At 45.6% G+C, this 26326-nt stretch overlaps 1 protein-coding gene across 1 annotated transcript in view; it reads left to right on the forward strand.

Moving 5' to 3' along the window:
• MB21D2 (Mab-21 domain containing 2) overlaps positions 1-16700 on the forward strand; it is a 60765-nt gene extending 44065 nt beyond the window's left edge. The window contains exon 2 of the mRNA XM_082003715.1: positions 14717-16700. Within this exon, the coding sequence (XP_081859841.1) occupies positions 14717-15981 (1265 nt within the window). The 3' untranslated portion in view covers positions 15982-16700. The remainder of the gene's footprint in view (positions 1-14716) is intronic.
• Positions 16701-26326: the final 9626 nt, after the last annotated feature.

The raw sequence follows: 26326 nt of genomic DNA on the forward strand, positions 1-26326 counted from the left end.
ATGCATTAGCAATAAATTCTTAGCACTGCTTCTGTAAACAGGAATTGTTCTGCTTTGAAGCCATGATGCACACTGCCTGCTCAGTTATGCTGCTGTGTAAAGTGGCATAAATACTCAATGAGAAATGACAACAAAAGGAGCCCTGTACAGATGGCTTGGACAAAATGCTGACCTTTCCTTTCAGTCGTCACAAGCTGGAAATCTGGCATTAAATAGGATTTGTAGACAGGTTTGGTGTCTATCTTCTGGCTTATCCCCTCTTAAACTTGCATCTCGCTCCCATTCTGTACGTTGTATACTATCAGAGGACTTCTGACATACACTAGATGAACATTATGTACCAAATCTGGCTTGATAGAAGATAGCCTGGTACTGGAGGTCTCTCTCCTCTCATAGCAATAATTGTGTCCAAGCTGGCTTCCTCTGCACTGTAAACCCTAGCAGGTGGTGGGGAAAGATGTTTGTATGCCTGCATGTGGCTTCTTCCCTTGCCCATACTGCAGCGTGAAAACTCTATCGCCTTTTGTTTTGAACGGTTCTTTTCCTCTCTGCTCACAAATCCCGTAGGCCTGCTGAGCTCTGCAGCCCAGACACACTGATGCATTCCTGCCATCTGCTGACAGAAGAGATGATTGCATGTACGAGTTTTGCTGGAGTTTTTCACGAGTTCTGTGGGGATCTCATACATGGAAGGACAATGAACATGGCCATAACAAGGGGGAATGTTTCCTGTCTTCTTGTTAAGGTGACTGAGTAACCGTCAGTAAAGTTTGAAATAAGATTTGAAGCTTAATATTATGATCTAAAGAACCAGCAGCAAAGTAGACTGTCCTAAGCTCGGGAAAACAGATGTTTTAGTAGCATCATGATTTCATAAGCCATCTTTCTGGGAGGGGGTGAAATGGTGCTTCTTCCTCAAACCCAAAGTTCTGTGGAATATTTCTTGCTTAATTTCTGAGTACTCAGAATATAATTTGGGGCAGGGAGTTGTGGTTTAGCAACCAATTTTACTTTACAGGGTCCGCCTAGTGGTGTCCCTGACTATAGGCAGAGAATGACAGTGACACGTCTGAGCACAAGCAAATGTTGCCGCTTTGGGAATCAGCATATTTTTGCCCTCCTCTGGGCTATATCTGTGGGTAAGGACTGGCTGATGTCTGAGCTTAGCTTGGAAGTGCCCCAAACCACATTTAGCATGACACCTTCGACCCTTGGTGGGGAAGCAAATGTGAGGGGTATTTGTGCCTGATGGCAACACTCCTTCTGGTGGGTTGTTTTGTAAGCCAGGGAGAGCAGAGCAGCATGTATTTGGGTAGAAGAGCTCAATGGGGCCCCAGGTCTGAACCCAGCCAGTCATACAAGTTAGGTCTATATGGGCACAAGTAGAACAAGCCCAGCCAGAAAGGCAGTGCAGCTCGGGATATGACTTGTGTTTTGTTGCTGATTGGCTTCAGCTATAAATCAGCATTTCTTGGTCTCTGCCTCTGCCAGCCCCTTCCCCAAGTGCAGCCAGGAGCAAATAACTAGGATTGTGCTCAGATGTCTTCTGGGTGTGAGCTATACATCGGCTTTGGGTGACTTCAGGGATGAACGTCGCTGTTAAAGGACCAGCTCACAGTCTCATATTCCCTCTTCTACCTTGTGCAATTAATTCTATAGACTGTGTTAGCAAATTAAGGAGGTCTGTAATCTTCTTTGTTTGTCCATTAACCACAGGGCAGAGGGCAGCTGCTAGTGGGAAACTAGTGAGGACAGTGTTAGTCATTGCCTTCTGTGTAGCAGGACTGCATTCAAACAATATCCATTCCTGTTGTGCTTGGAAGTGTTTTCATGCAAGGGCTAGCATGCATTGCAGGAGCTGAGCACCCACCGGCAAATTTTACGAAGTGTTTTCACAGCAACAGCTATAAAATGTAGGTGAGATTTCTAGTTACTGAATTCATTTGAAGGGTCTGTATTCTACATGTACCTGCCTCTTCTAAGCCCAGCTTCTTTATCAGCACTTGTGAACAAAGCTTTTTAGCATTTTTCATTATTGCTACAGATATATTAGGGAATTTGTAGGATTAAAATTCAAGATTATGCACTGTATAATACAATAAAGAAAGTAGTTTAATTTTTGAGAGAAACTTCAAATGCAACAGACCTAACAGGAAAAAATCTACCAGTATACTGTGATTTTCCTTAAGTCTTACTACTGGATTGATGTGAGGTTCTCTATTAAATAAAGCAGAGTGTAAATCAGAGCATTTCTAGTTCTCATGTTTTTAGGGGAAAGCTAAGTGAACTAACTGAACTTACTGCGTTATTGGGTTTGAATTTTCAAAGGAAGCTGCCTTTCCTCTGTTCTCCTTGCAACAATGCCTGGAGAAAATGATAGGCTATTGAAGAGAATGGCTTCCTAGAACATACTTCATGCATTTTATATTTGATCAGCAAAAATTTTGCTTTCTCTTCTCTCCTTCACCTCACAATGTAACTATCATCCTGAGGAGCCGAGAGATCACCGGGCCCGCTCTAAATAAATCGTGTGAGGCTCTGTTTCATGCCAGCTAAGCACAAAAAGGCTTTGTGACAGATGTGGGGCTGGTCTGGAATTTCTCCTGAGTGAGCACAGCAGGCCAAATGGGATAAGAGTCCTGCACAAAGGGCCATGAGTGCTTCATGCCTGAACTGTAACTAGCATAACAGAGAACTGCTCCAAAAATACAGCCCTCACCTCACTGCAAATGCTTACAGGGCATCAGCTAGCGTGAGCACTGGCAGCCCCTGCCTCAGATCTCCACCAGCTCCTTCTTCCCACCAGCCAATTCATGCCTTAAATGGGAAGGAGGGCAGTTGCAGTACCTGGATCTTGGAGGCTACATGACTTCTTACTGCTGCTTTCTTAAGATCACAGTGCTTTTCACCTTTGGAGTCCTGTGACGGGGTCACAGTGGCATTTTACTGCCTGCCTTCACGCAAGGTGGTCCAGGTTCTATTCTGCTGTAGCAGTGGTTGCTTTTCCCGTTCTCTTTTACTCTAATTGTTCCAGCTCCTGTGCTTCCTGGCCACTGCCTGTGCTGCAGGGATAAGAGATCCTTGACAGCTGCTGGAGCCATGGGCTTGGCACTTGATGGATGCAAATCTGCACAGTGCTTCCTGCTACGCTCTTTAACAGATGACAGTGCTCAGCTGCACATAAATGACTATAAAATCTGAGAACTTAGGGACCGACAGTCCTTGTTAGAAACTTCTGCTGTTTTTTCTGCGCTGTCAAATATGACCTCTGCAAGATGAAGCCGGGGCAGGAGGGTAGGAGCAATGAGACATGGGCAGGCAGGTTTGGAGGGCTTAGGTTTTCCTCTGTCTCCCATACAAAGGAAGGAGGAATGCCCTTCAAATTTCTGCCAAGTGTTTCCATTCACTTCAGGGGAGCTGCTCTGTTGTCTGCTAGAAGAAAATCTGGCCTATAACTTCTTCCTCTGGCGATGTGCACAAAGGGGAATTCTGCATGAATGTCAAAGCCAACGAGCACTTTTCTTACAGCTCATGCTGTACATGGGGCCTTAACAAATATATTTCATAGAGATGACTTGATCTGGCTTCACATGGCTTTGGCAATGTTCTTTGTGGTGGGTGGGAAATTGGTTAGTACTGCAGGAAAGTGTCCTCTTAGCTTCATGATCCAGACCCAGTTGTATTGTTTAAGCCTTTTTGATTTCAGCACTTTTTGACCAAGGATCTGCCTTCCCTGCCTCATCTTGCTAGTCCAATCCATGCTTATCTGCAAGGTCAGAGAAAAGGGGTATTGTGGTTCTGTCATTGGGTATCTCAGCTGTATTTGACCTGTCTTGGCTTCCCTCAGTGTTTGGATATAGGATCTGTCAAAATGACCAGGCCATGGCTGTAGATGGAGTCCAATGAATTCTGGGGGCTGCAGAGATTCGCTTCATGTCGTCTTCTCCACCAGATGCCTCAGAAAGGCTTCTGAAGACACTTGCTTTCCTTCTGCACTCAGAGAATGGATTTTCCCTGTGTCCAGCACTCTTTTGGGGCTTGGTTGGTTTCCTGGAATCATCCTTCATTCCCCTTTTTTTCTGACCTATCCCATGGTATAAAGCTAAATAGATTTAGTCATTTGTAGATTAAGAGGATGAAAGTGATTGAAGGGGATGCCATTCTGATCATGTCATTGACCCCAGGAGCCAAGTTTGATGGATTTTAAGGGAAAATCAAGAACATTAGATTGAATTACAACTGTGGTTGTCCATCAACCATCTGATGGCTGTTTGTTGCCATGTGTACTCCACATGTAAGTTTTAGCTTTGCTGAATGATTTAGTGGAGAATTTTTGAGTCAAGGACAAATCTCCTGCTGCTCTGCAGCGAGGTAGAGCTGTTATTACAGAATAGGCAGGCACTGAGGATGGACAGTGTTGATTCAGGCCCAGTTCATAAGGAATAGTGCTCTGATTTGCTCTGCCTGTGACTTGTCTTTGTAGAAAACAACTCTGCTACAGGAACAGAAAACAAGATGGTGATTAAGCAGCTGGGGAGAGAATTTCCAGCATGTTGGATAACTGTAAGCAGGATGCTTGACACAACAACTCAAAGTGCATTTATGATGGAGGCTCTTGTGTTATTTACAGGATGTGAGGGTGTGGTGGCATTCCTCTGGGCACAGCCCTCTGGCTGGTGCCTGAACATAAAGTGGTGTAACAACTTAGCCCTTTCAGGACAGGCAAACAGATATTAGACAGTAAATAAGAACAGAAAACCATCTCAGAGGAGCCCAAAGTTCTTTTGCAGCCTTGGGGTCAAGTTCTGCCCATGTACACATGCCTCTCTGGCTGACTTGGAGAGAGAGGAGAACGCGTTCCCAGGTCTGGAAGGGAACAGCTTTGCTCATCGCTGGAGAGCTGCCATGTGTCTTCTGCAAGAGGCACCTGGCGCTGACTAGTCAGATTGGGATGAGCACTTGAGGAAGGCTGGGGACTTTTTCCTCCTGTGCAGCCTCCAAAACCTTCACCTGTCCTATTTCCACTGTTCTTTTCCAGTGTCATCAACGTCCTTTGTAAAGTGATGGGATTGGTGTTGGCTTCTTCGGAGAGAATATCCCAAAGGTGAAATTAAATTTTGGGGAGGAGGACTCCATTACATTGAGCAAACCAGTAGTGGAGTGGGACTAATTTAGCAATCAGGGCTGCTGAGGTATTTCCAAGAGGACTGTGCAGACATCCACACAAAAGTCACCTTTTCATGTGACATGTGGTGTTGACCACCTCATTTCACCCAGCGTGTACCAATACTAGGGCCCACACAAGCGCTGAGAAGGACAGTTGGGTATATGAAGTTTAAATAAGTTGTGCTTTTCAATATGGAAGAAAGGTGACTTCCTAAGCCATGTAAAATCTTGAGTGATCTGTGGAAGGTGCCATGGTTAGGTGAGTTTCTTCATTTCCTAGCAAGCCAGCAAAAGGAAATACTTTTTGACACAACATGTACTTTGTGAAACACAATGCTGCAAGTCCCTGACTATACCCAAAATATAAATGATTTAGAAAGCAATGAGAGACATTCTCAACAGATTAGTCCATCAGCGCTGTTAAAGACAAAGCTACAAATAGTGCCTCAGGTTTGGGAAATCCCAAAGCCAGAGACTGCTTGGAGGCTGCAGAGGGAAGTTATTATGCTGTACTTTCCTTGCTGTTATGCTCTTCCCCTGAAAGCAGTCAGCAGCAGTTGCTGAGACAGGATGCTAGGGTAGATGGACATGTTATGTACCTCACCGAGGTTTGTTACGCACTTGCGAAGAGCACAGTAACAGTGAAGGGACTAGGAAAATAAGGGCAGAAGAGCCACTTCTGCAAGGAACTGCATGTTTGTTCTCAAGAAGCTTGACCTGGTTTGTGCCCACTGTTGTTACACTGTAAGCAGATCCAAGAGAGGAGCACTGATGAGTGTCCCACAGTGTAACATCTTGCTGAATACTTAGCAGTGCTCCTTAAGGGTGTGAGCAGGAATGGTCCATCTAGACCCTGTGTAGCCCTTGCCAATGTGTATGCTCAGTCCCAGAGGGTGGAACTTATAAAGCAATCTGTCCCCTGGCAGATTTTATCTCTGGGATTGCAGTTCCAGCATAAATGGCATCTCATGCCATTTCCAAAGGGAATTTTATGTTATGCACACTTAAAAATATGGACACCATATGGACACAGTGTACAGTGTTAAGCAGGGTGTAGCAGCAAGCTGTTCTTATAAGCACACTTTCTGCCCCTTCTTCCTTCTGTTCTGCTTGTCAGCTGCTCTCAGACCTCATCACACATATTCTTCAGACCCTAAAGCACCTCCTTGACTTTCACTTCACATTCTTTGTAGGCTTTCAGCTTTCAGACACTCTTATCTTAGTTTGGCTAATAAGACTCTGGAGTAAGTCCACTGGATAAGCAGACTGGCAGGCCGGAAACCCGACATCAGTTTCGAGGGTGACTCTTAAACTCTTCATTATCCAAAGCAGAGTTTCACAGTGATGTAGGGCCTCCCTCTGAAAGTGTCAGTTCCAGCTCTGGAAGCAGTCTAGCCCTGATATTGTGGTCTCTGAGACCGCTTTTTCTGTCTGTCTGTCTTTGTCTTTCTGTCTTTCCTTTTTTTCCCCTTGCACCATGAAATACCCCTCTGCATTGGCATACAGGATTTCAGCTAGCTGGGTGCCTTCCACCAGGGCACGTGGGAACTGGAAGAAAACTGGGACACTACTTTTAAGAATGTTTTTAAAGAAGACTTTTGGAGAAAGAAGCTGATTTCTTTTATGAGGGGGTGCTGGGTCCCTGCAGTGTGTTCTGTCACCATGTCACAAGATTTCTAAAAGGAGCAGAATCATTAGGACACTGGTGTATCCGTCTGCAAAGAGCAGTTTCCTTTGCTTGCCTCCCATATTTGACTAAACTGATACCACACAGTTCAGTCTCACCGCTCCCCTCCCACTCCTTGCCCGCTTCCAACAACAGTCCTCTCAAAATGTGCTTTGTAACTAAAGACTCTCTTAAAGAGCTGACTCTTTCAGTTCTTGTGCGTAACAAAAACTTGTGCTGTTCATAAATAGATTTGCAATTGCCAAGGGGAACAGAAGAATCAGTGCAACCCAGCTGCATCAGAGCCGGCCTCCCATCCTGTCTTAAAGAAGCCCCTGAAATTCAACACACGGCACTTAGGCATAGCTGGGAGACCTCTGCGGGCATCTTTCCTTTGAAAAACATTCCTCTTCTGCAGGATCTGCTGTTTGCAGCAGAATTGTCAAGGAACCGCAGAGTGCCCGTCTAGTTTCTTCACAAAAAATGACAAAAGCTGCTTGTTTTTTTACTAGCCTGGGTTTTCATGTATTTCTTTTAGCAGTCAAGGGTAAGAATTGCCTGGCCAAAGCAGAGGATCCTGAGATTTATCATGAGCTTACAAATTGGTTCTCTGCTAATAACATCTGGTGTGTGATTAGTGCCGTCTGAGCAATTACAAGCACTTTCTGAGCATCCAAGAGCTTTTGGGGCTTACAGGAGGGTAATGATTTTATATAGAAGAAAAAAAGGCGTGCCCAAAGTTATGTATCAAACTGGGTAGAACTGGGAGGAAAACTGAAGAGCCCTGACTATGATGAAGCAGTAGAAAGAAGGGAGGCAGTGGTATATGTGGGTGATCCCTAGCCTGCCTTCCCTATAGAAGAGATCACCTATACAAGGAAGGTCCCTTCCATATGTCTTCTCCCTAGGCTGCCAGGGGGCATGAGGGGAGCATAGTGTTTTTTGGCAGTTCTGGTGAGATGAATGGGCACTACCCCTGCCTTTGACAGCAGGTATGTCAGCTCCCTGCAAACCTCGGTGAGCTCAGCTTGTCTTAGATCCTGGGCTCAGGCTCTGCATCCCCGCAAAGTGTGGTTACTTTCCCGGTGGCACATTTCTGTGTATCCCAGAAAACATGCACGGAGCTGGGGCATGCAGTGCCACAGGGCAAGCTTCCCTATGAGAGCTCTGTGCTGCTTCTTGCTGGAAGTGATGAACCAATGAGGGCAAATCAGATCTGTGGAATCAAAAGCAATTCCCAGCATTTCTGGTCTCCTCAGAGACACGATTGCTTGCTGGAACCTCTCTGGAGAGCTCCCCTGCGTGGGAGTTCGCTTGCCCCACAGCCTTAGATGAGGAGGAATTTAAACATACAGCCCTGTTGATGTCAGTGGGGACTTTCTGATTTCTTTTATGAGGGGTATGTACCTGTGTTTCTTCCCAGGTGCTGGGGGTGCAATAGCAGCAGCATGATGCTCACTTTCTTTCAATATGATTGCTAAAAAGTGTTGCTTAAGACAATAGGCTGCAAGTAAGAGGAGACTTCTGCTAGAGCACAAACTAATGGTTTAAGCACATTTAAAATGCAAGGTCAGCTGATGATCACTGCCAGAGCACCACATCATTGCTATTGATTGAGGAAATGAGCATCCAAACCTCTTGTTTTGTGGAGATTAAGTTACCTGCAAAGTAAGAAGGAAGGGGGAAGAAGATATCGATGAGAATGCCAGCTCAGGTGTTGGATTTCTCTAGAGAAAAACCTCAATTTTAATTCTGTAGGCTTTCCCCTGATGTGTGAGGAGGAGAGTGGAGGAGGGAGAAGAACACTTCTAATGTTGTCCAGTTCTCCTTTCCCTCTCTTCTGTCCATATGCATGTGTTGAAGTGTGTAAAGCATCCCAGTTCTTCTGATCATTCACAGGCAGCATGCTGTCCCTAGGCTGAGCCCACAGCGCTTTGGGTCTTTGAGCAGAGTTGGAGAGGGTACTCTGGCATCTTCTGAACACAGTGTGGGGTTGGAGGGCAGGCATGTTTATTTGGTGCTGCAGCTATTTTTAACAGCTCGTATCACACAGACTTGTGCTGCTTCTCAAATCAGATTAGATGGCAAAGTCAAGAGCTGGGCAGAGAAGCTCGGTAATGAGGAGCAGCCGCATTAACATCACTTTTACTTGCTGAATTGCATTGCACAGCTGCCTGCAGGCTGCAACCAGCCCCTTGCTATTCACCTGGCGTCTTTTCCTTCTGGAGAGAAGGGTCAAGCTCCTGGCTGTATACCCCACAGATAAACTTATGTGCATCATTTACATGTGTCTGGGGATCATCATGCCCCTAAAGGTCTTCAGCAGCCTGGCCATGGTATCTTTATGGTTTAATAGCCTCTTGCTTGCCTCCTGTGCTGATGATGTATAGAATACATTTGTGATCTTAAGAAGTTGAAGATGATTTGTGACGGACCACATTAGCTTTGTGAGCCAGCTTGCAAACTCTTCCTGGCACAGATTGTCTGCAAAGCCAGGGGTGTTACAGTAAGTCATGGTCCCAGCAATTTACAGGGAACCTTATAGGCTGTGCAGGAGGAGTGAGTGATGCAGGGGTCAAGGAAGAAAATCAAGGCTGTGCACTGTGTGGACTGTTTCCTCCCCAGCAGGCTGGTGTGGAACATGAGCAAGGCGTTGGCTACTGCAGACACTGGGGTCTAAGTTGGAGAACAGCAGCAGTGCAGAGCTCTAGTGCCTAGTCTGGCTTGGCTCCCAGAAAGAATCTCATGATATATTTCTGCTTGCAAGGTTCTGCAAATCCTCCTTTCTGGAGCCTTTCTGAGCACCCCACTGCTCTTTTGACCTCTGTCCAGTTCCCATGCAGCAGAAGTGTCCCTTAATTCAGTGACTGCCCTGAATATCACCCCATTCAGTTTGATGAGACCAGGTTAGACTAACAGAAGGAAGGAAGGCTTATGTTAGAAATAAGTTTTTGTGTAATTTTTCCTTGTGGTCAGTTTCTTCAAAGACAAGTCTGTAGGTTCCTCCTTATTTACACAAAGCTGGTCATGAAATAGTAGATCCCAGCAAGCACCCCAGTGGTCGTGAAATCAGTTCGTCTGAAATTCTGTAATGGATGGAGAGCATCTTTGCATTGCTTTTTTTTAATAGGAAGAATAGTCTGCGTGTCGTCTGTGCATCAGAGTCCCAGTTCATTCAAGGATGTATCCCAAATGTAGGTGTTATGTAAAAGTAAAGTCTCTTCTTTGTGCTTATTCTCCTTATATCACAGTGCTTAGAGTAGAAATAAATCCTACTTTCCTGCTACTGAAGAAACTACAGTGGATACAGAAATTCTGTCTGTAGAACTCTGTGTTACTCTGAACTGACTGTTTAGCAAACTAACCAGCAAGCTTGGCCTACAGGTGCTGCTCCTAATTCTCACATTCCCTGCTTTTCTCATGCTTGTAAGCATACTTACCTGTTACGATGCCAAATTTTATGGCTTGGGAAGGTCTTAAAGTAGTTACACAGCTAGGAAAACAGAACTTCTTTAAGATGCTTTAGACAAAAGTGATTGAACACCAGTCTCTTACTTAGCAAAATACCAGCTTTGTGAAACATCCTTTTCAAAAGAACATGTCACACAAGATATGACTGCAAATTATGTGTTTTGCCTGGTAGCAGCAAGAGACTTCTTAAATATCAATGAACTTACTTTGAGGCCATGAGAGCTGGTCCTTCAGCTAAAATTTTTTTTTTCATGTTTGACCCTACAAGTTCTAGGTTCGGTCTTTACAGACAACTCCATAGGGCTTCTACAAACTTCACAAGATTATCTGTAACCCCTATTCCCTCCACCTGCCAGATGGTCCTGGTACTGAGATGGAAAGAAGAGTCACTCAAATGGCCCACTGGTGCTATTATCTTAAGTACTTGGGTCAAGTACCAATCTCTATATTTTTCTTCTTTGTATCTGCGCTTCCATGCTTGCTGAGCTGGAGTGACGCTTTCTGTTGTATGTACACGTGGTACTCTCAGCTTGTGTTTGGGCTGTTGAAACTTGGGATGAAAGCTTTGTGCCAGGGTAGTGTATACCATACAATGTTGGCTAATGGTATTCCTTGAAATCCCTTCATGTTTCAAATAGATTTATGAATAAGGGTGGCAGTTTGAACACATTACAAAGCCCTAAATCCTTAGTGAATCCTGAATTTGGCCATCTCAACTATTTATAGAACACTCTACGCCTATTCTAAATATGTTTTCCTCAAGGGGACCTCATCTCAACCCCCTGCTCCACAGCTTAAATTGGATCAGCAATGCTGCTATGATCTGTTAGCAAAAATTCCTTCTCCAGCTCTGTGGCAGAGCTGCAGCTGTTGCTGGTCCAGGCCTTGAAGGGGAAATTCTGTGCCAGGCAGTGCTCAAGGGTTTTGATTTAAACTCTGCAGCCAGCCAGGCTGCATTGGGTCATCCTCCTATGCTGGTAGGTCTAGAGTTCTGGAGGGGGAAAACCAAGTGACTTCTTGTCAGTGTATGGCACCTTGGCCTTTCAGGAGTCTTTAGCCTTGCAAACTAGACTTGATGATGAGCACACAAAACATTTTCTTTCTAGAGGAAGTGTAAAGAGTGTTCTGTGGACAGAAAGCATTTCCTGTTGCAAGGATGCTTGAAATTGGTGTTCTCTTTTTCTTTGTTATAGGGAAGAGAAGTGTCTCTTCTGTGGGAGTACCTACATAACAGGGCATGGAGAGCTGTTCCTCTGACTCTATGGGATGGTTCTTCCTGAAATGTTCTCCACGCAGAAGCCTCCTCTTTGCTCGCTGACATTTTGTAATTCCCTCTGGCAGCAGAGCAGGCTGTGCAGGCTTTGTCCAGTGCAAGCTTTGCTTTGTGAAGGCAGGAGTGCTGTAGATGGTGTAGAACTAAAATTGCAGGAGTGGCTCCTGCTCTCATCTGGCTTTGGAGCTTGATCATATGTGTTCACTGTTATTTTCCAAGGAGATAAACATGGGGCATTTAGAAAGAAGGGCTTGAGTCCCACTTGCAGTTGATTGAATGGGGTCAAACTGTCAACTCTATTGCTCCCACATAAGGACAGAGGATCTCTTCAGGCCAAGGAGAGCAACTCATCCCACAGTAGATTCCGTAGTGGAGAATGTCTACCTTTTAGAAAAATCGTATTATTTTCTTTTTCAGTCAAAGGCTCTGGCTATAGAATAGGATAGGAGTTTTGGTGCAAAGGGTACACTGCAGAACTTCACAGGACATTTTTCATCCTTCAGGTTTAAAAATATTTAGAAAAATACATCCTTTATTGAATTCTATAGGTTTGAACAGTTTGTTCTGTAGGATAGTTACATTCTGTCTGCCTCTCTCAGGAACATCTGCAGATCTGCATGGCAGCTGCTGCAGATCACAGTCCTGAGTAGAAAATTTTGGATGTAGAGGCAAGATGGGCCATCAGGACCCTACATACCCTGAATAGCTGTGCAGCCCCACAGTAAAGGTCGATACTGACTTGCGTGCTGAGAAAAAAGCAACTGTTCCCTATGATGTGATTGGCCCAGACTCTACTCCATGGGTCTTGGACTCAACTTACAACTGGGGTGTAAAGCACCAAGGCTGTGTGCACTGGTTCAAGGACAGGATTTGGAAGCAGTGTGTCAGTGCTGTCTCCAGAAGTCATGTCAATTTAGGTACCCATTAGAAATGCCCTCCTGGGTGCAACAAAGGAGTGATTGCCACTGACTTGGCCTCAGGGATAGAGAAGCCTGTGCAAGACTTTGCTACTCCATAGATCAGGGTAACGTGTGTATCTAAGCCTCAGAAAATGTCTTTGAGGTTGACAGAAGCTTTTCTTGGTTATTACCCTTTGTGGTTGAATGGGGCAGCATGTGGCAAGATCGCAGAATGGGATTAGCTCAGGACTTAGCAGGAGGAGTTTCTTAGCACTCCTCCAGAGCTATTTTCTTCTCTTGCAGCTTCTGGTGCTGCATGAAATGGAAAGGTTTATGTCCTTGCCTGCCTGGCAGGAAAATCATCCCAGCTCAGTGCAGCAAAATGGACTGGGTCCAGTGCTCTTGGAAGCAATAAAACAGGTAAAGTGTATTTAACAAGGAATTTCACATGGCGGATTGCACAGTTACCCTGAATATTGCCCCAGGACACATTCCCCTTCACACACAAGCCTCTTCCTACAGTCTCCTTGGCTCTTCCAAGGAGTCAGTATCAGCATAGCTTTAGCTGGTGCTCTGGTCATGGCTTACCTGTGTGTGTGCAGGTAGTGTTTCCCTGCCCCTGTCCTAGCATGCAGGAAAGGACAGGTGAGTCTCTCCGAAAGCACTGCAGTGCTGCTCAGGCTTGTGCAGCACCCGGTGCCTTGGGTGCTGCTGTGGCCGCACTCTGCTAGGGCAACCTGCTCCGTTCAGGCAGTATCTGTGATCCCATGGGGATGCATTAACTCAGGAAAGGCTCTGCAGTACCTGGGTAGTACCCATGCCAGAATGGGTGCTTGGACTCTGGTGATGATCATTTGTGTTAGCATTTCAGTAAGGAAACACTTGTAATGTAAAACTGATGTCTGTGGTTCCTGGTCTGAGCTCTCTGACTCACCTCGTCATGCTTCTGGCTAGTTATCCCCACCGATGTCTCTCTAAGACTGGCTTCCTCGTAATGGAAGGTCTCCATTTGACCACTCTTGATACAAACAAACTATAGTGCCTTTTGACAGGTAGAGTAAGTAACACACGGCAGCAAAAACTAGCACATTTGTGCTTGTAAGAAATAATGATATATCCCTTCTGCAGTGCTTATAAGAGATTCAGCTTCTCCATTCAGAGTCACTGGCCTTAGTTCCCTCATGGCCTGGGTGTGTTGTCTGAACTGAGGCTGGGAAGGAATCAAGAGCATTTAACCACAAGGCGAACACCAGCAGTGTAGCAGCCCAAATAGCAGAAGCAGACTACAGGGCAGTCGAAGTGCAGAGCTCAATTTTAAGCCTAATTTGAACATTGAATGAGGTGCTAATATCTCAGCTACTGTGTGGAGTCTCTTCTCAGTCTGCTGTTCGTGTTCCGTGAACAGTGTATAGTGATATATATAGAATACACAGTGAAAAACTGGCTTTGTGCAACTGGTGTGGGCAGTGCAGGGTGAAGGGAAGTGTCTGGTTTTGGTGATGAAAATAGAAGTCTGTCTTCATGTCTGTGCTCTGGGGAGCCGATCAGATCTTTTATGGCATGATACTGTCATTATAGCTTGAAGAACCAGTTTCAGAGCTGCCTTCTGTAATTGCCTGATAGTTTAACCTGTCTCCATTCCCTCATAAGAAGAGGACATACTACCTTTGTTCGTATTGCCTTGTTAATCAGTAAATGTAAAGCAAATTGTAAAATCAGACCTGCTTGAACTAACATTTGTAGCTATTCATTCACTCGTGTACAAACTAACCCCCTGATGCCAGTCCAGCTTTTTTCTTATACCAGAGAGAAAATAAGAACAGGGAGTCAATTAAAATTCTCTTTTCTTTTTGAAGTGTTGGGGAAGCATTTGGATACCATGGAAATGAATGACAATATGGTGAAAAACTCATTTAGAAGATGTTTAAGAAGTTAAATTTAGTCCTGGAAATAGCTTTGCTGTGTTTTACTAGAGGCCTCTGCTTCTTTCTGTTGCTCCCAGTATGATATTTAGGATGGACTTCACCCATTCCCAGGAGTACAGGAAAGTCCCTGCCCTGAGTCAGGTGGGACTAAAGGTTGGCTGAGTGCTAGGCCTGATGTACATTTGTGTTGCATGAACAGTGATGGATACCTCTGGTTTCCTGCTGGGCACGGGATGGGTTTTAATCCTGGTTAAATCCTGTATCCCAGATCTGTTTGCCTTCTCTTGAAAGGACTTCTTTTTCTCTCTTTTTGCAGGCATGGTTCAGAAACTTGACCAGAAGCTGCCTGTAGCCAACGAGTACCTGCTGCTTTCAGGTGGTGTGCGGGAAGGTGTGGTGGACATTGATCTTGATGAGCTGAATGTTTATGCACGAGGCACAGACTATGACATGGACTTCACCCTGCTTGTGCCTGCACTGAAGCTGCATGACCGCAACCAACCAGTCACGCTGGACATGCGCCACTCGGCTTTGTGCCACTCCTGGCTGAGCCTGCGTCTGTTTGATGAAGGAACTATTAGCAAATGGAAGGACTGCTGCACGATCGTGGACCATATCAATGGAGCTACCAATTATTTCTTTTCTCCGACAAAAGTCGCAGACTGGTTCTATGACTCCATTAGCATTGTCCTCTCCGAGATCCAGAAAAAGCCTCAGCGAGGGATGCCAAAGGTGGAGAAGGTAGAAAAGAATGGTACTATCATATCCATCATTTTGGGAGTAGGCAGCAGCCGCATGCTGTACGACATTGTCCCTGTGGTGTCCTTCAAAGGCTGGCCTGCTGTGGCCCAGAGCTGGCTGATGGAGAACCACTTCTGGGACGGGAAGATCACAGAGGAGGAAGTCATAAGTGGGTTTTACTTAGTGCCTGCATGTTCCTACAAGGGGAAGAAGGACAATGAGTGGAGGCTGTCATTTGCCAGAAGTGAAGTGCAGCTGAAAAAGTGCATCTCCAGCAGCCTCATGCAGGCCTATCAAGCCTGCAAAGCCATAATCATCAAATTGCTGTCCCGCCCCAAAGCAATTAGTCCGTATCACTTGCGGAGCATGATGCTGTGGGCTTGCGACAGGCTACCAGCCAGCTACTTGGCCCAGGAGGATTACGCAGCCCATTTTCTCCTGGGTCTCATTGATGATCTCCAGCACTGCTTGGTCAACAAGATGTGCCCCAACTATTTCATCCCCCAGTGCAACATGCTGGAGCATCTCTCTGAAGAAACTGTCATGCTGCATGCGCGGAAGCTGTCCTCAGTCCGCTCAGACCCTGCCGAACACCTTCGAACTGCCATTGAACATGTCAAAGCAGCCAACCGGCTAACACTGGAGCTCCAGCGGCGGGGCAGCACCACCAGCATCCCCTCCCCACAGTCAGATGGAGGGGACACCAACCAGCCTGATGACCGATTAGCCAAAAAGTTACAACAGCTAGTGACTGAGAACCCCGGGAAGTCCATCTCCGTCTTCATTAACCCAGATGATGTCACAAGGCCCCACTTCAGAATTGATGATAAATTTTTCTGAGCTTTCATCAGTGGTTTTGGGGATTTTTTTCTTTTGTTTCATTTTTAAAAACTTTTGCGGCCTGCAGGTTTTTTCATTTGGTTTTCCTTGATGACTTAGTCTTTTGTTTTTTGCATATCCAGCGTAGATTGGATCTGTTGAGAACAATCTGAATAAATTATAATTCCTGGTTCTGCAGGACGGTGCAGATTTTGAAACAGTATATTACTATTTCATGTGCTGCTTTGATTTTTTCCACCCACCCAGCCCCATTGTCTGTGAGTAGTTTCTAAAGGAGAACATGCACTGTAAACACACATGCCACAGTGTAATGTAGATTTTTTTTCAAGCTTCCATAATTTATGTACATTGTTGGGCCTGGGGAAGGGAGAACTCCCCTTCAGTTGCTTCAGAAATTCACTTCTTTTTCCATGAGCTTCCATCACCCTAAAGAAACGAGGAGAGACTCTGGGTTGGAAAGCACTACTGGTAATTTGACAAGGCCAAATCTACTGGGCTGAAGCCCAGTTCATCTGCTCTTCACACTTCTCACGCTAGGGGAGAAAGTTGACTTCAAAGATGATGATGCAGCTTTTGGGGGATAGAGTTGTTTCTGTTTTGATCTACTTTTTGAATGTAATTGTTCATAATTGGACCTTGTACAGTCCAGAGGGTTGTTTCTGCTGCTTTTCCATGCGGAATAAGGTTATGGAATGTTAGTTTTAGTGTGTGTAATTATTCAAAGCCTTATTTAAATTCTATTAAAGAACATACCATTATAAATGTTAATTGCACTAATGAAATCTCTGCCATTACCTCAGTCCCACTGTTTGTGTTTCTTTCATGAATTAGCATCTGTTATTAGGTCTTAGTATTGCAGATTGCTTGAGGCCCCTCAGGTCTCATAGTTTCAGGTGATTTCTTGATTGTCTTTTGTAAAAGGCTCTTCCTTGTTAGCCCTGCTATGTGTGAGAAGTCAGATTTTTGCGTTGGCATATTTCTTTGGATGCGTATTGTGTGTTGCAGTGCATATTGCATTAATATGTATTGCATGTTGTTGAAACAGGTTTACCATTAGATAAGGATTTAATGCTAAAGCAGTGGTATGTGCAAAGTGAATCAGCCAGACCTCGAGCAAAGGAGCTACGTTGCTTCTGTAATGCATGTATTAGGCCTGATCCTTTATGGCAGTTACCATTCCCTTGACTCCTGTGGACTTTCTGACTTACCCTGGGACATAGAAGATCTTACTTTGGTCTCATGTTTGCAGAAGTTGTGTTTGTATGTAAACTTGTGGTGCAACAGTAGCCTTGGAAAACACATACGCGTTCCTGTGGTGTGTAGGATAAGATGTATGGTAACAAGGGTTAGTCTGAGCCAAAAATAATTTCAAGAGTTCAAGGATAGAGTGACTTTTTGTGGCTGGCTGGCCAGTGACTGATATTTAGGCCTTAAATCAGCAATTTGGGCTTACTGATTATCCCAGAGAAGCTGTTCTGATCCAAACTTGATGCATGTTTTAAAATGTCATTATTAGAGCAGGTTGAAGTATTTTTTAAATATTTGACAGACAAATGAGGTGCATATCTAGTAAATTCTAACAGATAAAAATTGTGTATGAAAAATGTGTCACTTTTTTAGCCCAGCCTTTCTGGTAAAGAAACCGGGCTGGTGGAGCAACACACCAGCAGCTTTGGAAACTGCTTTATTAGGTGGCAGGGAGGTTTCAATACCTGATCTAGTGCCCAAGTCATGTCTTAAAAAGAAACTTTGGCTCCTCCAATTCTTGGGCATATTTGAAAACTTCACCTCATTGCTGTAACCAAGATGTTCACATTTACCTGAATTTACTGGTACACACTTACATGAGCCTGAAGAAGCTCTCGGAAGTTTCTGGCTAGATGGAGTGGATGAGGATTTAACTTAAAGCACAACTTGGCTAGTGATCGTGAGCCCCGGTGTAGCTGCGGTTGTGGTCCAAGGAAGGACATGTATTGACTTCAGCGAAAGCAGAACTGGGTCCTACCAGTGTGGCGATCGCCAAAGATGAGTCTCCATGTAAACCTGTGTAACCTGCCAGGGGAGGCAGGAGAACCGACTGGGGATCCTCTCCAGAAGTGCTTGGAAAATGATTTGTTGACATGATCTTTTCCCCAGTCTCCAGGACTTCTGTCTGTTGGAAAAAGAGTCGGGGCTCCAGGATGAGGTTTCCCATCACCACATGAAAGAGATCTGCTCAGCACAAAGCAGCAGTAGCCTGGCAGGCAGAGTACTTCCCTGGGAGTCCCAGTGTCCGTGTCAGTGCTCCTGAGTTATGCAGAAACACAGCCTTCCTCATGCCAGTTCAACATCCCGATGACCAGCAGTTTGGCTAGCCCATGTCAAGCTCTGGTGTGTGCTCCTTTTTTGGTTTTAATTAAAAAACATTTTGAAAAGTATCCATCTCGTTCTTCCTGCATTACGAGGAAAATGCGTGTGTTGCGTTTTTTGTGGGGGAGAGGAGGCTTGGCTTGTTACAGGACTGGAAAGCAATTTCCCAGGTAGGTCTGAGAGAACGTTATATCCTCTGCCTGGACCATCTGTCTTCCAGGGAGGCAGAATCCTAATCTCCAGTAGGTTTTGAATCTCAGTGTAGTATTTGCAGTATTTGCTCCTTTCCACATACTGTAGTTCAACTGAATGAAGCAGGTTGCCAGCCCAGAGAGGAGATGTGTATACTTTGTATGCTGGAGAACACTGAAGGCTCTGTTTTCTTCCTCTCCTGTTGTCCCCTCTTGCCTTTGAGTATATGCTTGTGCAGACTTGCAAAACGCATAGGTATCTGTGTGGGATTTCAAAGTAGTGAGTGGGCTTAGATACCAACAGCTTATTATTCTTCACTAACCCCTGCAAGTTTCAAGGGGACTGCAGTACTTTTCCTTTCGGGGAGTTCTTGAAAGTCCTTCAAACAAGCATTTTACAGCACCCAACAGCATGGGGTTAAAGACTTGTCCAATCTGACAAGCACTGGAGTAAAAGGGGATTTGCTTTAAACTAGCAATGTAGTCATCTTCCCTACTGATGTCAAGAGGAGACCAGTCAGTGCCGTGAGCCCATGTCTCAATGGGAGCTTCAGCTCTGCACCCAGTGCTGTGGGGGTTAAGATTTTTTTTTTTGGATTTGCCCATTAACCACCTTCCTGCTGACTTCTCCTTGTTCACAGGTGATGTTGCAAAAGGAACGGGACAATTAGTGAGAGGCTGGCTGCATGTGTAAGAACATAGGAGGTCTTTAGGCATCTGCAAGTTACTGCCTCCTACACTGTTAAAAGGGAGGGGAGTCCCAGCCCATTTGTCAGTGTGAGCCTCCTTGGGCGTCCTGGCCGTGGTCTGACTCTTGGGACAAGCTTTTGCCTTTGCTCTTTCTATAGGGCTTCTGGCCAGTAGCACAGCAGGAGGAGCAGCTAATTTGACTGTTCTCAGTTGTCACTTCTTCTGGGAGGCCCTGAAGAACCTGTCACTTCTTCGGGGGGATACCTGAGCTGCTGCAGAGCTGACAAAACCACAAGCCAGTGGGGGGTTATCCTCTATGCTGTGTTGGGGGGAGTACTCAAATTAGAACAGAAGGGAACAATAGCCCAAGAGCTTTGTGAGACCCTGCAGTCTCTGCTCCTCCAAGCATGTTATATGAAGCCTCAGTCACTTCTGGCTGGCTGTGATACATCTGTTTCTCCACGTTTTCCAACACTCTAGCCTGGAGAAATGTTGGTGCTCTAACCAGAGAACTACAACTGAGCATCAGAGTTACTCTTTGCAGGAGGTTCAGCAAAATACCAGCAGGAGTTTAACCATTCACTGCCCAAAATAGAAGCCAGTTCCCAAAAGCTGTTGAAAGAACTGGTATTTAATGATCTGTCTTTTCTGTTGTCCTTCTGTCATTGTAAGAAATAGCTCTAATGTTGATCTAAATTCTTAGACTTTCCCGATTGCCTTGTTCCAGTGGAGAGCAACCTTGTTTTGGCAGCTATGGTGGTTCTGGGCTCGAGAGGGACATCCGTGCTCTGTGCCCTTGCACTTCTTGGTCTCCTCATGGAGGGTATAGTATGCTGTGAGACAGGCTTCTGTCTGCTACAGATTGACCGGTCAGTGACTGAAACAGGCACTGAAAGACATCAGTTGCTCCTGATGTGTGGCAGAGGGAAAGGGGAAGACAGACTTTGCTAATGATCATTTCTTGAAAATGTTTTTTTTTTTCAAGGTGTGTATAGTTGGTGCCTAGAATTTCTTAAAACCATCCGTCTGTCCCTTTTTGCAGGTTTAGCGCTGGATACGTTTTGCCACGTTGTTTTGTGCTAAAGTGAGTGTGTTCGAAAGGTCACTGGGCAGCTGAGTGCAGTAATGTTTAGATTCTCCTGGCATTGCTCAGTGGTTAGAAATATTCAGCATGCAAATAGCTTGTTCAACTTCAGCACGTACATCATCTCCCTTCTTCCAGCCTTGCTTAGGGTGAGCTAATGGACTTTTAACATTATACAGCTTAGAGAGTGACTGTCTCTAATAGCTCCTGATTAAGCTGCCCAGAAAGGCAAATAACCATCATGGGGCAAAGGCTAAACAAGCAGAGGGGAGCAAAAAAGAACAGATATTAAAAAGTTACTGGCCAAGGGACTCTTGCTGACTTGTTTTGTATTTAGGGACATTCAGCATTATATTTAGCACATTTTGACTTTTGAGAAATGTCTGTCAAATGGAGCCAAATTTATTTCCTCTGAATGCTTTTAGAACAGTGATAAAATAGCCCTCCATCTCTTCTCCTCCCCCTTTGCCCATTTATAATCTATTATTTTAGGGCTGCTCTGAGGAACTATTGTGTTTTACTATTATCATTGTCCCTGTCTCAGCACTGTGCTTCCAAGCTGAATGTAGGCTTTTGGGGGTTATTTTTATCTTACTGACCTTCTGTGATAGAGGAACATGCTCTCATTCAGACTCCAGACAGCCTGATGTGCTGAGCAGAGATGTGGGTACATATTGGGGCCATCAGGCTCCCTTTAAAGCGACTCAGCCCTGGCTCTCCCTCTCAGTTTTTGTGTGTTAGGAATACTAACGTGGAAGGCATGACTGAGGTCTTGCTAGGCACAGAGAAGACATAATATGTGAATCTGAAGTCAAGCAAGCTCTACTGCACAGTGGAAGTTGAGCCCAAACAGCCACTTTTCTTCCTAATTCTCTCAGCCTCTCTGACCCCTTTGTTTTAGCTTTCTTTTTGTGAGGTGGAGAAGAGAGAGATGAGCTGCTTTTGTCTGCTTCGGTGGGTACAAATGATAGCTCTGCCTTAGGATGTTAGACACTTCAATCATTAATGGCTCTTTCTCCAGGGCTTCCTCTTGCTTTACGCTCTGTCATGACGGTGGTGGGACAGAGAGAGGGTTTTATAATCTGTTCAGCCAATTCACAGCAGAACTGTGCGAAGAAAGGAGTGACCTTTTTTCATTAATCATAGAATCATTTAGATTGGAAAAGACCTTTAAGATCATAGAGTCCAACCGTATATCTAACACTGCCAAGTCCACCACCAAACCATGTCCTTAGTTGTCATGTCTACAGGTCTTTTAAGTACCTCCAGGGATGGTAACTCAACCACTTCCCTGGGCAGCCTGTTCCAATGCTTCCTAACCCTTTCAGTGAAGAAATTTTTCCTAATATCCAATCATGGTGGCTAGCAACGTTGTGTCCTTCTGCTGCCTCCTGTCTGCCAAGGCTTACTCACAAGGTATGTTAATAGCCACTTCTAAGGGCTTCAGCTGATCAGAGAATAAAGGCCAAGGCACTTCTGTGCAAACCTCCCAGCTCCCCTTCCCAGCCTTGGGCATCCCTTGCAGGGCAAGTCTGCTCCTATCTGCAGCTAGTGCTCTCCGAGCAGACTTTGGCTGGTTGTGTTTGCACCCACAGACGACGGCAGGCCGGGGGACAGCTTCCCACAATTGCTACATCAAGAGATAATTCCACTTGGTTGATCTGAAACAGCACAGAGGAGAAAATCCTTCCTGCAGGGAGGCCACTGTGAAGTCTGCCTTTTCCTACCAGCAGCGTGACTTGTGTAGTGACCAGGAGAAGATATGACCAGTGCTACCATAAAGGCACCCTTGTGTCTAGGAGCTCATGAGTGTCACACAGCAGCCACTATCCCTGAGAGGTGCTGGGGCTCTTCTGCCTCCTGCCCCAGTGGGAGGGAGACCAGGGCTGTCTTAGGATTCTCCCAGCAAGGACGGCAGAGACAGAGCTGGAGTGGTTGAGGACACCACCACCACAGTTGCAGCAACTGGTTGCAGCATCTATGATAAGATACCATTTGTGAAGCTTTCAGGAAGAGGGTCTGAATCTTGCCTGGCAAAGATGGCTCTCCATGGAAAGCCAGCAGCCAGCCCAGCAATTCTTGTGCCTCCTTACTCACTTAGGGAAGTGCTCAGTGTGTGTGAGGCCCTTTGTTGTGCCTTATAACTTCTTTGCAGCCATGTAAACTAATGCAGAAGAGTTGGGGCAGTGAGGAAATGAGGAACAAGGACCGGTGAAGGACATGTTTTTCCTCTACTTCCCATGGTGTCCAGTACCTGTGCATTTACCTGTGATTGTCCTGTGAGGATGCTCCAAATCTTTCTCAACTATTAATTATTGATACAGGGCTCAGAGGAGCCATTTTAGTCATGGAGTTCAGCCATTGCTACAGTAAAAAATGCCTATACTGGTGTTTTTTATGTTTAGGTTCCAGAGAGTGTCTGGTCTACCCTCAGCCCCATACTTGGTGCTCTGTAACAGGAAAAAGGACTGTAGCAAGAAAAAACCCAAAGCTGCAACCTTCATTTAGCTTCCCTCAGAGATTCCCTCTATTTGCCAATGGTTCTGGCTAATCTTGGTTGATGTACACAGTACTATATTCATTACATTATTTTGTTAACCACTGGTGACAAAACTGGGATTGGCAAGTGGTATCTTTAATTCCTGGACTGCTATAAGGACATACAGATGTTATCTTGCTGGATACTTGAACTGGCTGCACTATCATCATCTCTGCTACTAATGAAAATGGAGGGAACGATGGTGGGAAGTTGCTACAGAAAGCCTCCAGAAAAACCACAAGCTCATCAGTTAAAGAAAACTCCAGAAACTGAACCCAGTGGTCCTGAATCCCACCAGCCCGTTGTGTGACTTAGTTGTGACTAAAGTTGTGACTAAGGACTGGTAAGTCCACCAAGGCATATGTTACCCGATTTGTAGTACAAAGCTAGTTCCTCACTTGTTCTTTCACCCAGCTATGGCTCTATTCAGCATCAACCCCCACACTAGGAGACATGGAAAGTGGATGCTCAGCTGGTTCTTCCAGTCTGTTTCTCCACTGTGCCCAGGCTGCCCCATGCCCCCCTCCAAAGCTTCTTTAAATAAACTCTCCCGAGGTGTCCTGCTACACAGTAATGAACTAAAATGAAATAAAGTGCTGCTGAAAGGAGCTGGATAAATGCCTTGTCATATTTTGTTATAATGGCCTAGAGCAACCTCATCATCTGTGTCATCTGTCCCTCTGGCTTACTTGTGGAGCAGCAACCATCATGGTGACTGTGCAAAAACGGAAGATGAATTCAAGTTCATGTGAGTTGGAGTAAATAATTCAGAGGCACTGGCTTGTTCCGATACACAGTGCTACCTAGGGCTGCCGGGGCATACCGGTCCAGCACGCACAGAAATCATGCTCTCCCAAGTGAAAGCAAGCTATGGAGAAAACTGAGTGTATCCTCCAGCCTGTTAACTTTCCAGCTCGCCGAGCCGGTGGAAACCCAGCAGTGTGACTGCGTGGAGGGCTGGAGGGAGGCTGCAGGCTGTGAGAGCAGTGTAAGTGCACTCCGACTGGTGGGCTCGTCAGCTGGTGCTGCTGTACCTGCACACCCGCACCTGTGGTTGCATTACTGCACACCGCTGTGCAACTGACTGAATACAGCCCGTGCTTGAGTTTGAAAGCCATTTCTGAGTAACAGCTCAAGAAAAAAATGGCAAAAAAAAAAAAGAGATGACCACCTAAAAAGCAGTACATCATGCACAGCCCTTCCGCAGAGCAGAGCAGAGAGTGAAAAGGAACTTCACGTGATCCCTTTTAATGTTGTGGTAGACTTGGATTTCCTGCCCAGCTGCCAACTCACAAGGAACCTTACTGTGTTGTGCTCTGCTTGGAAGGGGATTTTTTCTGGCTATACAGCTCTGATAACTTTGGAAAGAGGCAGTCTTGGAGGCAAATGCAAACCTGTGTCCCACCACTCCAGCTCAATACTGAGCATCAGACACAGTGGTAATTTGTGTCTGGCTGCATATGTCAGATACTTGAACTTGTCGTCTTCCAGTTTCTTGCTATATTGGTGTCTTAGAGATTCTCCTGAACAGTGAAGATCTCCAGGAGGTGTTTCCCACCTTGATACTTGTCTAAAATTACAAGGAAGTCAGTACAGTGCAATAGTGCAAGGACAAGGCACATTAAGTAGTTCCCATACAATGTGCCAGTGCATCTTCATGGTGTTTGTAGAACAGGGTCCTGTCTGGTTTGCCTTTCCTGCCCCTCTGTGCCTTCACACCTATGCACACACAGGAGACGTCTCAATGTGTCAGGGTTCAGCCCAGCAGCAGTCGGTAGGTCTGGGGGATTGTGTCTGTTTGGAGTCCAGCTGTCCCAGTGGCGAAATGCTATTAACCACTCACCTTTTATTTCAGGCATGAATAACTCCGGCTATACAGCTGCATACGCCTTGAAGAACTAAACATATCTCTGCACAGGGCTGGGGGGTTACCAGTTGCTGCGGTTTATGACTGGGGATTTATTTATCACAAAGAACTGAGTTAATTCAACTATTTGTGCAACCAGATCTGAGGTACCAGCAAGGTATTTAGACATCTGAGTCATGCCCCTCCTGCATCGCTGGTGCTTGCTGGCACAGTCCTGGTCCCTCAAATGCTTGTTTAGTGACACGATGCCATCGCCATATAATAACTCTCCCCAGCAGCTGGCTGGGTCCACGTGTATCCACATGCACTCCTCTGAGATGACTGCAAAAAGGTCCTTCAGATCAAAATGCCAGTTGTCTTTCAGTAGTTACCGCTCTCTCACTGAACACTTCCCTCAGCAAATGCATCAGCAAAGCACTCTGCGAACCCGAAGAGCTCTGACTGGCTGTAATACAGCCAAGAGCCATCGCCAGCGCGGGGAAGACGGGATGCATCTTGCCTCCCTGTCCCAGAGCCCTGCGCTTGGCTTGGAAGTAAGACCCAGGTCTTTAACGGCGACATCCAGCAAGCAGAGCTGATGCACTGGCACAGCACAGCCCCACGCGGGACCAGCCCAGCACCCGCAAGCAAGGCAGCTCTGCACGTGAGCCGATTTGCTCGTTCCTTCAGTGGCACTGATTAGACCACGTGCAGCTCCTGTTTCTGGGAAAGGCTCTTTTGGAGCCAGCTCAGGTATCTCTCAGCTGCACAGCGTTCACCAGTTTGGAAATAGCCACTGTGCTCAGAAAGCTAAATGATGTCTCACAGCAGTGTTGCAGCCTCCCAGTTCTTGTTGGAAATAACCTTCTGGTGCTGTCTGCCTGTGGCCTTGTCCCTTCGCGCCTCTGGCAAGGTAAAACATTATTTTGAGGGTCAGGGTGATGATGGGGAAAGTATCTGCTGTTCTCAATTTTACACGCAGTACTTCAGCACATGTCCACGTTTGCCAGCCTGGATTCGAAAGACAAAGGGAGCGCAGGGTAATAGAATAGCAACACAAAGTCATGAATGTGTTTGTAAAATAATCTCTTGTATGCATAACTCACTTTTAGTACCTGATTTTCAGCCTAGTCACAGAGAGATTATGTTGATTTGCACTTCTGCAACCACTGGAATTCCTTTGCCGTCAGAGCCAGGAATTTCTGTTAAATATATATAGTATTTCTCCAGGTTCATTTGAAGAGAGCAATAATATATCATTGCTCCCAGCGGGGACATAGCTGCCTCCTAGCTCATCTCTGCTGACATGCGTTAGAGCTGGGCTTGAACGGCAGCAATCGATAGTGGGAAATGCAGCAGCTGAAACTGCGAAGTGCAGCTCTAATGTTCCTTTGCAAACGTTAATGCTCATGCCTGCTCAAAGGAGCAAAGAAACAAGATTGACTGTTCTATTTGCTAAATGATTCCCAGTATTTCCTGCTATTTTTTTGTGGTTTGTATGTCTTAAGATAAAAAAGCAGTTCCTGAAACTGGAGAGAGTAGCACCAGCCGAAATGAAGAAAAGAACACCTCTCTTTTTGGATCAAGTGTGGGTTGCTCACACACTTGAGGGCAGGTGGGCTACCCTGGGCTGCCTCCGAGCATGT

The sequence above is a fragment of the Phaethon aethereus genome (genome assembly GCF_964289735.1).
Source record: "Phaethon aethereus genome assembly, chromosome: 9".
Classification (NCBI taxonomy): domain Eukaryota; kingdom Metazoa; phylum Chordata; class Aves; order Phaethontiformes; family Phaethontidae; genus Phaethon; species Phaethon aethereus.